This window comes from Centroberyx affinis, unplaced genomic scaffold, assembly GCF_046629955.1.
Source record: "Centroberyx affinis isolate AG114_WGS23_722 - 3 ecotype Tasmania unplaced genomic scaffold, CSIRO-AGI_Caff_v1 ptg000406l_1, whole genome shotgun sequence".
NCBI classification, from domain to species: Eukaryota; Metazoa; Chordata; class Actinopteri; order Beryciformes; family Berycidae; genus Centroberyx; species Centroberyx affinis.
In genome coordinates, this window is record NW_027279073.1 from 41,498 (window position 1) to 53,284 (window position 11,787).

The following is an 11,787-nucleotide window of genomic DNA, read 5'->3' on the forward strand; positions in this document are numbered from 1 at the left end:
CGGGGAATTTTTAGGGGAACGGACCGGGAAATGGTCCCACCATATTATTGTTCCGCTACGCTCCACTCCACATAAGCTGTGACGGTATTTGTATTATTTTGGTTTAGAAGTTATTTTTCACTCACACTACATTGTCACATCAACTCAGAGATAGCCATTCGCAGCTATGTTAAGGACTTGTACTTTGGTTGGAAGGATAAATGCAAAACATAAGGTTAAGGTTTGAAATGAATGGGACGCTGTTAGCTAGTCAGTAAGTTACCGAAGTTGTCCGTGTGGTTTGCGAAGCCAGACAGCTCCGGACATGCGGGTTTCTCACATAATCGGTGAATAAAAGTTGGCTTATGTGCAGCTATTTAAAAAGATATAAGTCTAACTGACTTTAGCCTCCAGCTTGGTGGGGTTGGGGGTGTAAATATGGCTTCAGACCGGAGGAGAGAGAGCAGAAGCTGGGACTGGGACAGCCCGCAGTGCCGAGCTCAGCTGGACGAGGTCTTCTTCCGCAAGCATGACTATATCCAGGCCGGCAGCACTGAACACACTGACTTCTGGGCTTTCTTTGATCGCTTCCAGAGGTTCAAAACGAAGAAGGACATGTCTGTGTCCGGGGCCAGCAGAAAGGAAGACAGGGATGAGGGGAAAGAGAGGAGACAGACTGGAGGGGTAGATCTCGGCCTTCCTAAAGAGTATGATGCCCGCTACCGGATTAATGTGTCTGTGTGCACCCGGGACGTGGAGGAGCGCCTGGGGAAATCAGAGCACAGACACCGGCAGAGCTCCTCGGGACCGGGTAAACAGGAGATCACGGACTGCCGCCTGGCTCTCTTGCACTTCCTGGACTTCAGCCAGAGACAGAGTTTTGGGAAGCTGGCCAAGCTCCGCCGGGAGCAGAAGAACCTGCCCATCTTCCAGTACCGCGACCGGATAGTGGAGCTGGTGCGGCGGCACCCTGTGGTGGTGGTGGCAGGGGACACCGGCTGTGGGAAGTCCACCCAGGTTCCCCAGTACCTCCTGTCCTCTGGCTTCAGTCACATCGCCTGCACTCAGCCTCGCAGGATTGCCTGTATATCGCTTGCCAAGAGGGTCAGCTTCGAGAGTCTCAATCAGTACGGCTCAAAGGTGCAGTGATGAAATAATAAATAATAATTGTTTTGATTGTGTGGATAAGAAACAGCGTTCACATGGTTTTTATTGTGCATTTCCAAATATAGCCTCTTCGCTTTGTTTAAGCACTGGCTAGATTATAGATGTTGCAAAGTATTGATTGTTGCCGGACATCAAGTCTCTAGAAAAAGTTCCTTTTATTTTACATGAGATGAAAAGTTTAGGAGCAACTTTTTATCTCATGGAAAATAAGAAAATAAAGGAACTTTTTCTAGAGACTGGTGACTCTAGAGACTGTAGAAAAAGTTTCTTAATTTTAAAATAAATTTAAAATAGAGGAACTTTTTCAATCAATACTATCAATAGAATCAATATTTTGCAACGGTTTTCCTGCACCCAAAGACATTTTTCAGTAGTGCAAGGGGTTTATAAATTTTTCACTGTATCCAGATTATAAATGTGTCCAGTACATGTTTGAAAAATCTGCTGTACAGCTCAAACTGCAGTTCTGATTTGCAGGTGGGATACCAGATCCGCTTCGAGACGACCCGCACCCCTGCCACCAAGCTGCTGTTCCTGACCGAGGGGCTGCTGCTGCGGCAGATCCAGCAGGACGGAGCGCTGGCCCAGTACCAGGTCCTGATCGTGGACGAGGTGCACGAGAGGCACCTCCACTGCGACTTCCTGCTCGGCGTGCTGCGCTCCCTGCTGGCCGGCCGTCCGGACCTGCGTCTGATCCTCATGTCGGCCACCATCAACATCAAACTCTTCTCCAACTATTTTAACAGCGCTCCTGTGCTGCAGGTACCGGGCCGGCTGTTTCCTATACAGGTGAGCAGGAAACAGGCAGAGCGACAGAGGGACGGGACGATATGCTCGTCTCAGGATACGATTCGATACACGATATGGGGTTCATGATTCAATACAACCACAATATGATGTAATAAATAAAAGTTCAATGACAACAAAGTCTGACTGCAGAATTATGTTTATTTCTGGGCTCGCTAGAATGTAAACAACAATGGAAAAATGTCATTACTAAGTGCAAATAATATATGGATGGAGAGCTTGTGAAACTGTGATGGGCAAGCTGTCTCATTTGTGATTACTACAGCAGAATAAAATATGTTACGATTTATTTTTCTGACCACACTACGCATTCTCACAGTTTTGTATTGGGATATATTGATTTTTGATATATCGTCCCATCCCTAGAGCTACATTTCCAGTGATTCCAGGCCTTGAGAGAATTATTAAGCATAATCTTGAGGCATCTTCACTCTTTTTCTTACCTGTTTCCCCCCACTAAGGTGATATACCAGCCCATTCCCCCGGAGGAGCAGGCCTCTCGCACTGAGAAGCTGGATCCCAGACCGTACCTGCGTATCCTGCAGGGCATCGACCAGCGCTACCCCCCAGAGGAGCGGGGCGACCTGCTGCTCTTCCTCAGCGGCGTGGCGGAGATCTCCACCATCCAGGAGGCCTGTCAGATCTACGGCACACACACCCAGCGCTGGATAGTGCTGCCGCTGCACAGCACCCTCTCTCTAGCCCAGCAGGACAAGGCACAGTCATATTTGTTTCACATTTGTTTCAATTCAAACAGGCACATAACTTTTGCAACGGATATTTAAGATATAGTTTATCGGTTCTAATTGTGTATCGTCATATTATTCCTCAGGTGTTTGACATTGCTCCTCCCGGGGTAAGAAAGTGCATCATCTCCACAAATATTGCAGAGACTTCAGTTACCATCGATGGAGTCCGATTTGTTGCTGACTCGGGTAAGGAACTAAGATGCTAAGCTTTTTCGCAGCCTGGGGTTATCCTTAAAACCTGACTCAACACTCAGCCCTAGGTTAGCTTAACTCTGTTTCACACTGGCAACAGTTAGCTCAGGGTTTACTTGATTTTCTAGGGATGAGCCAGAAAGACTGAGGCTAATCCTTTCTTGGAGCAGGGTTTGCTAAATCGGGGATAACCCACTTTGGAACCCACTTTGCAGGGTTAACCCAGAGTTAACAGGGTGGTCGAGCCAAAGAACGTGCAGTGTTCCCCATACTATATCGCCCTGTAATGGAACAATAACCAAGTCGTTGGATTGTGTCGTTATATGTATTATTTTCTTTCAGGAAAGGTAAAGGAAATGAGTTTTGATCCCAAGGCCAAGATGCAGCGCCTGCAGGAGTTCTGGATCAGCCGAGCCAGCTCAGAGCAGAGGAAGGGCCGAGCCGGTCGGACGGGTCCCGGCGTGTGTTACCGCCTCTACGCCGAGTCAGACTACGATGCCTTCGCCCCTTATCCCGTCCCTGAAATCCACAGAGTGGCTCTGGACTCCCTCGTTCTCCAGGTACTGTGACACCCAGTAAACACCACAAAGCTTATTTATCATTTCTCCTTCATCAGCAAATATAGTTTAACACATAATTATAAGAATGTAAGTTGATTTATGCCTTTTTTGTTCCTGCAGATGAAGAGCATGTCCCTTGGAGATCCGCTTTCTTTTGTCTTTATTGATCCACCTCCAGCTGCTAGTATCCAGACCGCAGTGACTTATCTGAAACAACAGGGGGCGCTAGATAGTCGTAGTGAGCTGACATCTATCGGGAGCTTGCTGGCACAGCTGCCTGTGGATGTAGTCATAGGTAAGGTCTCCTAAACTAAAATCAGGTTTTAGTTTGTTTATTTAACAAGTTTTTAGTTAATTGTCCCACTCAGTGAAATTGGGGGGACTGTAGATTGGTTTGTCTGTTCGTCTCACACGTGATATCGTGATATCTCAGACGCCGATAATCAGATTTTGACCTCTGAGATCCTGAGTGCTAATCACCAGTGCATTTTGCCATTTTCAAAATTACACTGATTAGGCCAAGGGGGGCGCCACATTCTTAATTCATCTCTCCCTCATACAATATGTCAGGCATCACTGATTGGACTTTTACGAAACTGTTGTGTCTCACCACTGTACTCTGACATTTTCAAAATTACACTGGTTAAGGTGCTACAGTTGCAGGTCAAAGGGTTAAATTACTAATATGTGCAGGTGAAGTAAAGAAACACTTACAGGCTTATTAAAATATCTCACCTCAAAGCTAACAAACAGTAAAGATATAAAAGATGGCCGGCAAAGACACACCTGAATTAGATGGCAGAATCTTAATGACAACAGAACACAACATGGTGGGAAATGGTACGACAACATGAAGATGCACAAAATGAGAGGGAAAATTAAGTAAGTTAAAATAGTCTTGATCCACCTTTGTTTACAGTAATTATACCAAAATATCACACTTAATTTGACATATGACATTTGATATATTGATGTTTACAAATGCTACAACACCTTTAGATCCAGTTTAACGTGTGTGTGTGTGTGTGTGTGTGTGTGTGTTTGTGTGCGCTCAGGGAAGATGCTGGTGCTGGGCTCTCTGTTTAACCTGGTGGAGCCGGTGTTGACAGTAGCAGCAGCCCTGAGCGTCCAGTCGCCCTTCCTGCGCAGCGCACAGCACAACCCAGACTGTGCCACCGCCCGCCAGCCCCTGCACAGCAACCATGGAGACCCCTTCACCCTGCTCAACACCTTCAATGCCTGGGTGGAGGTGAGCTGGGAAAACAATGCAACAATGGTCATCCGATGTCCAAAACAACTTTGAGACTAGGGCTGGGCCATATGGACATTAATATCACGCTAATAAATGTATTTCAATATCGATATATAACAATATCTGCTAACATGCAAAATCGCGTTAAATAGTCAAATTGATGTTCATCTCATTAAACTTATAAAGTATGATAAAAAAAATTGTGAGAGATTTCAGTTAGTATTTGCTTTTTATCATTAATTTAGACAATGGAATTGCATATAACGATAATTGGATATCATTAATTTATCATAATATGATTCTATTAAAAGATGATAAATGATAAGATTGACTTACTGCCCAGCCCTGTCTGACACTCGTGAATACAGCTAACATTGTTAGAGCTGAAAATGTAAGATGCTCCTCATTGTATGTATTTGCTCATGCTGTTGAGTGTTGACCTCCTCAGGTGAAGGGAGAGAGAGGTGGAGGCTCGAGGAAGTGGTGCAGGAGGAGAGGCCTGGAGGAGCAGCGGCTCTATGAGATGGTCAACCTGCGCAGACAGTTCAAGGTGGGCTAATGAAACCTGCAACATCTGACAAACTCTTTAAGTATGTGTCCCTCATGAAGACTGTTTCTTAAAATATGTATTTCGCCTCTGGCCAACAGGACTTGCTGAAGAGCCATGGCCTGCTGGAATCAGAGCTCAGCGCTCCCTCTGGTGGAGACCGCAGGCAGCGCAGAGAGAGGCTGACAGAGAGGAGGAAGCTGCACCAGCTGAAGAGAGACCATGAGCAGCAAGAGGGCAGCAGACGTAAAGTCCTGAGGCTGGAGGAGGGCCAGGAGGGAGAGTTCTCCTCGGGCTCAGATGCAGAGGAAACGGGCAGAGGCAAGAAGGAGAAGGACGGCACAGGACAGAACATGGACATACAGGTGAACTCAGAACAGAGCAGCTCAGAGGAAGATGGAAATTCAACCTTAATACTTGATCTACAAAGCAGCCTTAGACCTCACAAGCAACGTTGTACACACCCAAACAAACCTACATATTTACATTATATGTTGAAATGTGTATGTCCTGTGTTGCCCAGTGGATAGAGCATGGCAAGAAAGCAAGATTAGGAGTACAATCTTCTTCCACCAAAACCATGATGTGCTGCAGAGAGCAGTGCAACTCAGCTTTAAAAGTTGAAACTTATAGTGGTATGTGCTGTTTGGTGGATCTTATGTTTGCCAAATTAACAGTGGACTCTAATGATTTAGAAAAGGGTCTTAAGTCATGTCCTGTGAGGAATGCATGTGTCCAGATGGGGAAGGCAGCATTAAACTGCCAGAACTGGCAATGTAAAGTTTGACGGGACGTTCTATCCTCTACAAAGAGATTAAGGGAAAATGGCACATATCGAGAGGCTAGGTATCTTTACACTCTGTATATAGGAGTGGATGCTTGTGTGTCCTTACTCTGTGGTACGGTTTGTTCTGCGACAGGAGGTGAAGTTCAAGTTGCGGCACAACGTGTCGGAGCTGCAGGAGGCGGCCAACATCAGTCAGGACCTGTCGTCCCGCCAGCAGGCTCTGCTGAAGCTGCTGCTCTGCCGAGGCCTCTACCCTCAGCTGGCTCTGCCCGATGAACACAACTCCACACGCAAGGACTCAGAGCAGGTCAGACCTCCCAGCCGCACCAGACACTCTTCATATCTGAACTATGAGGCATCAGAGTAGAATGACTGAGAGGAAGTGGCAAATTCTGGTAAAAATGTCCTCAGTATGGTAAACAAGTTTTTACGCTCACTTGAGGTGCCAAACTTGTCAGCAAAGAAATTATGCAATAAATAATGATGGAAACACATTTGTCGAATAAATAATGGTGTAGGGTGAATGATTCTTTCTATTTTGCTCATGAATGTATTTTTTTGATGAAGCCACGTTCTGCATTAAAGTTGCACTAGGAAACTTTGCACGTTAGCAGCTCCAAATGGCATTTTATGACATTTCAAATTTGTTTAAAATTTGCAAGACAGTTTGACGGGAACATAGCTGCTGTGTGTGTGTATATGTGTCTGTGACTCTGTGTGTGTTAGTGCACGCCTGTGTGTTGTCTTTGAAGATGCAATGGTCATCAACTAATAGTGTCTACTTTGTGATTTTACGTTGTGTAGGTGTTCCATACAAGGAATAAGCAAGGAGTGGTGATCCACCCGACCAGTGTGTTCGCCAGTGACCCAGAGGTGCTACAAGTTCCTGAGGATGAGACCAGAGAGATGGGTAAACCCCTGTCACCACGTGTAGCGTTCTTAAACATCAATATATCATTGTCAAATTCATCATGATACGTGGGTATAATTATCATAAACAAATGAGACCAGTTGTTAGCCTCTATCTCACACCAGTGGTATTGTTAATGCTAGTGTTTCTCCAAATTAAGACTACATTTCCCATAAACCCTCCTGTCGCAAAGAGGATGTTGCTGCATGCCCTGTTTGCACTGCAGGAACTGCGCCCTCATCTGTAAAGCAATCCAGAGAAGCTGGTGCCAGTTTGTTTACAGTTAATCATACTAATGTCTCAGAATTAATGTGGTGATGATTTATTGATGTTGAAATGCTACACATAGCACCTTTAAGCCCCCTCAATAACACAGTGTGATTTCAGTAATCCTCCGCCCCTCTGATCCACAGCTGTTTTATCTGTCTCTGTTTCTGTCTCTGATCTTCTCTTTCATATCTCTCTCTGTCTCTCTCTCTCTCTCTGTATGAGTGTCTCCCTCCATCTCTCTCTCTCTATCTATCTGTCTCTCTCTTCTTGTGTCTTTCTCTCTCTCCCTGTCTGTCTCTAATCTGCCTGCAGCTCCAGAAAGGAGGGATAGCAGCAGACACCAGCTGCTAGCCTTCGTCACTCTGTTGGAGACCAACAAGCCCTATTTGTCCAACTGTGTGCGGGTCCCAGCACTGCAAGTTAGTACAACCAGATGTGGGACATGTCCCCGTTCCCATCCACCAACTGCTCAGTGACAGTGAACTCATATGACCCAGTGATTATCAAGTCAAATCAGTCAGGATAGCATCATGTTAATTCCCTGTGTGTTCCCCATGCACTCCCCAGGCTCTGCTGCTGGTAGCGAACTCCGTGGACTGTAACGCCGACTGCACCCGTCTGGTGGTGGACGGCTGGCTGGAGCTGGAGCTGCGGGACGCCGAGGGGGCTCTGAAGGTGCTGTCCACCGCTCTCACCCTCAGGGCCGACTGGGAGCGCTTCCTGCTGGCCCAGCTGGGGCGGGGCCCGGCCGGGGGAGCGGCAGGACCGGGCCCGCCCCGCAGAGAGACGGAGAAGCTGAGCGAAGGCCTGGTCCGCTTCCTGCTCTACACTGAGGTACTGCTGGAGACACAACTGACACACAAGAAGCTGCACACACGTATACACTTGCACACCCTCGATGCAAATAATAATTCTGTTCCGTACTTTAAAGACTCTTTTAACAGTTGTTTCAAGGTTAAAACTGATGAAGATACAGGGTCAGTGATCATTAGTATCTTGAAGCGGTTGTTTAAATGTTGGTCCTTCAGTAAGTTTTGTTTAATACATTTATTTGCACAGTGATAAAATATAGGGCCAGAGTGAAAAAAGTGAGAAAATATGACATTAAAAAACCTAAAATAGATGCAATTAATAATCCATGCAGGTGAGATAAAAGAAAATCCTTAATTGCTTTTAAAAACTTCTCACCAAAAAAAACAAAAAATAAGATAAGCTAGCTAAAATAAGCCAAGAAACAACTTGGTGGAAACAAGATGGTGGAAAATCCCTGAGGAAGGTCTAATAGACTGAAACGTTTACATAATTTTTTGGGGAATTTTGTATTTCTTGCAAGTTAAGGCAGTGTGCAAGACTTGTTTTCTTATTTGGAAAACAGTAGAACAACAGTAAAATCCATAAATAACTGTAATGCAGGAAATGAAATCAAGTGTAAAACATTGAATAAAACTTACTTGCATCAGGTGTAGGAGTGTCTGTGACTGTCTGTGTTTTAACTGTCTAAGGTAATGTGTTGTTGCCGTGTACTTCATGAAGCACAGAGAAAGCCTTAGTGAGCTCCTTCCCTTCCCTCTCAGGTCAGTTACAGCCTGCGGCGGCTCACTGCCTTCCAGACCCAGAACCTGTACATCGGCCCTCAACCTGAACTGGAGCTTCCTGAGACCAAAGCTCCAAACCTGAACCCGCTGTTTCCAGGAGCCGAGGCCGAGCCAGATCCCATTAAAGGAGGCCTGCGCGTCGCCAGCTTCTTCACCTACAACTGTCTGGCTGTGAGTCTGTCTGCTTGTATCAAATCTCTCAAAGTATTTTGAAGCCTTAAAGTCACAATGGGACAGAAAATGATTTTTTCACCTTGTTAGGTAAATCTCCATACCATAACATATACCTGTTTAACAATAAATGCCAAAACGTTCACAAAATGTTATATTTTCTCATATTTAAATATTATATAGGCCTTTTCCCATTACATTTACTTAATGGAAAACAGACGCGCTTCACCTCTAACTGCTCCAGCAGAGCCGCTCAGCGGCCAACAGTAGAGATCTGGGGTTTCATTGGGCGGTTCACAGTGGCCAACAGTAAGATACTGTGGTTGTACTGGACAGATCAGGTGTGAATTTGTGTGGTAATGTATGAATGTGAAGCAGGGTGTCACTGGAAAAGAGCAAGCATGCTCAGTTGACTTTCCCTGGATAAATAAAGGTTAAAATAAAAAATACAATTGAAGAGTTTTATTCCAAAACAAGAACATTTTGAAAAATTGGGTACCTACTAACATTCCCTATGAAATGTTGTTACTAGCTGTCTCTCTCAAACAGTATCATGAGAGAATGTAATCATCTCTAGGTTTGTTATTTCTAGCAAAGAGCATCAGATAACATGTTTTTTTCCTAAATGGATATATATATATACAGTATATATATAATATTGGAATGAAACCCTTCAATTTCACTCCCTGAAATCATTGAACTGAAAATGGACCGATGACCAAACATGACAGAAATATTATTACGTTTCATCAGTTCTTGTCTTTGCGCTGTATGTTTTGCAGGACTCGAAGGACCTGTACAGCGAGTGTTTGCGCTCGTTCTGGAGCTGTCCACACTGCGACCTCTACATGCCTCTGACTCCTCTGGAGCGCATGCAGCACGAGGCCTCCTGCAGGCCGCCAGGGGAACAGCAGCAGCTGGAAGCAGGTGAGGAACTCCCTCTGTCCTCCTTTCTCCTCAGGTTGATACCAGGGTTCAGGGGTCATTTCATTCATGAACTCATGAATGAATTTGAAAAAACCTACAGGAAACAGAATTGGAATTGAATTGGAACTTCAGCAAGTTGAATTTAATGCAATGAACTTCTGTGAAATTCCATGTTTTTTTTGTTTTTTCTTACCACATCTGAGATTACAAGCAGTGTTATACTGTATATTATCAATACTGAATATCATAAAATGTTACAGGTTCCTTTCAGGTGGTATTTGATGCATCACATGTAAATGTAATACATACATTATGATTGAATGCATTTGATTTGTTTAACTGTCTTTTATCTGATTCATAATGTTTGATTTCTAATGTTTAGCGAGTCGAGACAAACTCTCTTAGAAGTGGAATTTCATGGAATTTAATAGAATTCTATTCTGTTTCCTGCCATTCCAATTCAATTCCAATTCTGTTTCCATAGAACTGGGTGACATTCCAATTCCAATCCCAACTCCAGGAATTGCATTGGAATTTACTATCCATTCTCTATTCAATTCATGAATGGCCCCAAACCTGGATGATACCTGTCTTATATTTTAAGATATCATTTTTCTGTTTGGTTACTCGCACGCATTTAGCAGCTGATGTTATACTTTGTGCCATTAGTTTTGAAAGAACACATTGTATTCACATTGTATTCAACTTGAGATAACAAAAGGTGTGTGTGTGTGTGTGTGTTGGTTTCCAGAGCCGGAGAGTGACAAGCCAAGCTCCTCGTCAGTGTCCAGTCTCACCAGAGTGTATCACTGTGACGTCTGTGCCGAAGACCTGACGCTCACCTCCACTGAGATCCTCAAACATAAAAGGCAGCACATGTGTTCTGCCAACTAACGGACCAGACCGCCTGAAACACAGCGGATGATCCCCGTCTGTCTCTGCTCTGTCGAGGAAAAAGTCCTCATCAAGTCAGTCATGTGTGACCAACTTTAACCTTTTGCTGGAATAAAACATTTTTTAGGTAATTTTTGTGTTACTGTTCTACTTCCTGTGTGTACTTCAGGAGGGCTATGAGTGTTATTACTTCCCCCTAATGGTCGTTGGATGTATTTTGCTATTTGCCCTCTGTACAGTTCTTTCAGTGCATTACTACATGTGAAGAGGCTCATTACGAAAAAAAAAAGGGAAAAAAGTGACACCTACTCTTCCAAAGTAATTGATAGTACAAAATGAAAACAAGTTACGGTATTTTTCAAAGGCCAGTAAGTAACAAAACACGTTTATAGACTGGATCCTCTTCAGGTGATGATTTCCTTTTGGTAACGCTTTATTTTCCTAGAAGGGAACTGTTCATTTCTTAGGACGTTTCCTGGAAAGAACCATTAAATTATGTACTAATTATAGGGAGAAGAGAGAAAGAGTTCAGTGGTAGTTGGTAAGTTCCTCCAATTTCTTCTGTTGTTTCCAAGACAGAACCATGAAATTATGTAGTTGTTATATAGAAAATTAGAAATGAACTAAAATTAATTAAGAATTCAACTCATAACTATATTATATAATTATATGAATAATGACTTCTGATAGTTGACCTCTACCTACCATAGATTGTAGTTTTGCAGTTCTTTCCTGGAAATTATTTTAGAAATTGACAGTATCTCATCGACTCACCAGACTGCTTACATTTTCTGTATAACTACTACATCATTTCATGGTTCTTCCCAGGAAACTTCCTAAGAAATTAACAGTTCCTTTCTAGGAAATAATTAGGAAATTGTAGACCCGGAAAATAAAGCATTACCCCCCTATTTCCAATATTCTTAAAATTGCATTTCAGAATAGAAGTCTTCATAATTTATAGAATACAGTTTCCATAC

At 43.9% G+C, this 11,787-nt stretch overlaps 1 protein-coding gene across 1 annotated transcript; it reads left to right on the top strand.

The window, feature by feature from the left end:
* The first annotated feature begins 226 nt into the window (after positions 1-226).
* On the top strand, positions 227-10,913 carry dhx34 (DEAH (Asp-Glu-Ala-His) box polypeptide 34). The gene is made up of 16 exons (XM_071516495.1): positions 227-1,119; positions 1,624-1,935; positions 2,415-2,669; positions 2,786-2,888; positions 3,237-3,454; positions 3,575-3,749; positions 4,510-4,703; positions 5,155-5,256; positions 5,355-5,618; positions 6,174-6,347; positions 6,845-6,921; positions 7,498-7,639; positions 7,788-8,054; positions 8,795-8,986; positions 9,769-9,913; positions 10,665-10,913. The coding sequence occupies exons 1-16, from the start codon at positions 418-420 to the stop codon at positions 10,805-10,807; spliced, it is 3,465 nt and encodes a 1,154-aa protein (XP_071372596.1). The 5' UTR covers positions 227-417; the 3' UTR covers positions 10,808-10,913.
* Positions 10,914-11,787: the final 874 nt, after the last annotated feature.

What these genes read in the sequence shown, in the direction of transcription:
- dhx34 (XM_071516495.1), top strand. Translation starts at nt 418, where the DNA reads ATGGCTTCAGACCGGAGGAGAGAGAGCAGAAGCTGGGACTGGGACAGC. An exon ending in TCAATCAGTACGGCTCAAAG is followed by an intron (nt 1,120 to 1,623) that starts GTGCAGTGATGA and finishes TCTGATTTGCAG; the next exon opens with GTGGGATACCAGATCCGCTT. An exon ending in GCCTGTGGATGTAGTCATAG is followed by an intron (nt 3,750 to 4,509) that starts GTAAGGTCTCCT and finishes GTGTGCGCTCAG; the next exon opens with GGAAGATGCTGGTGCTGGGC.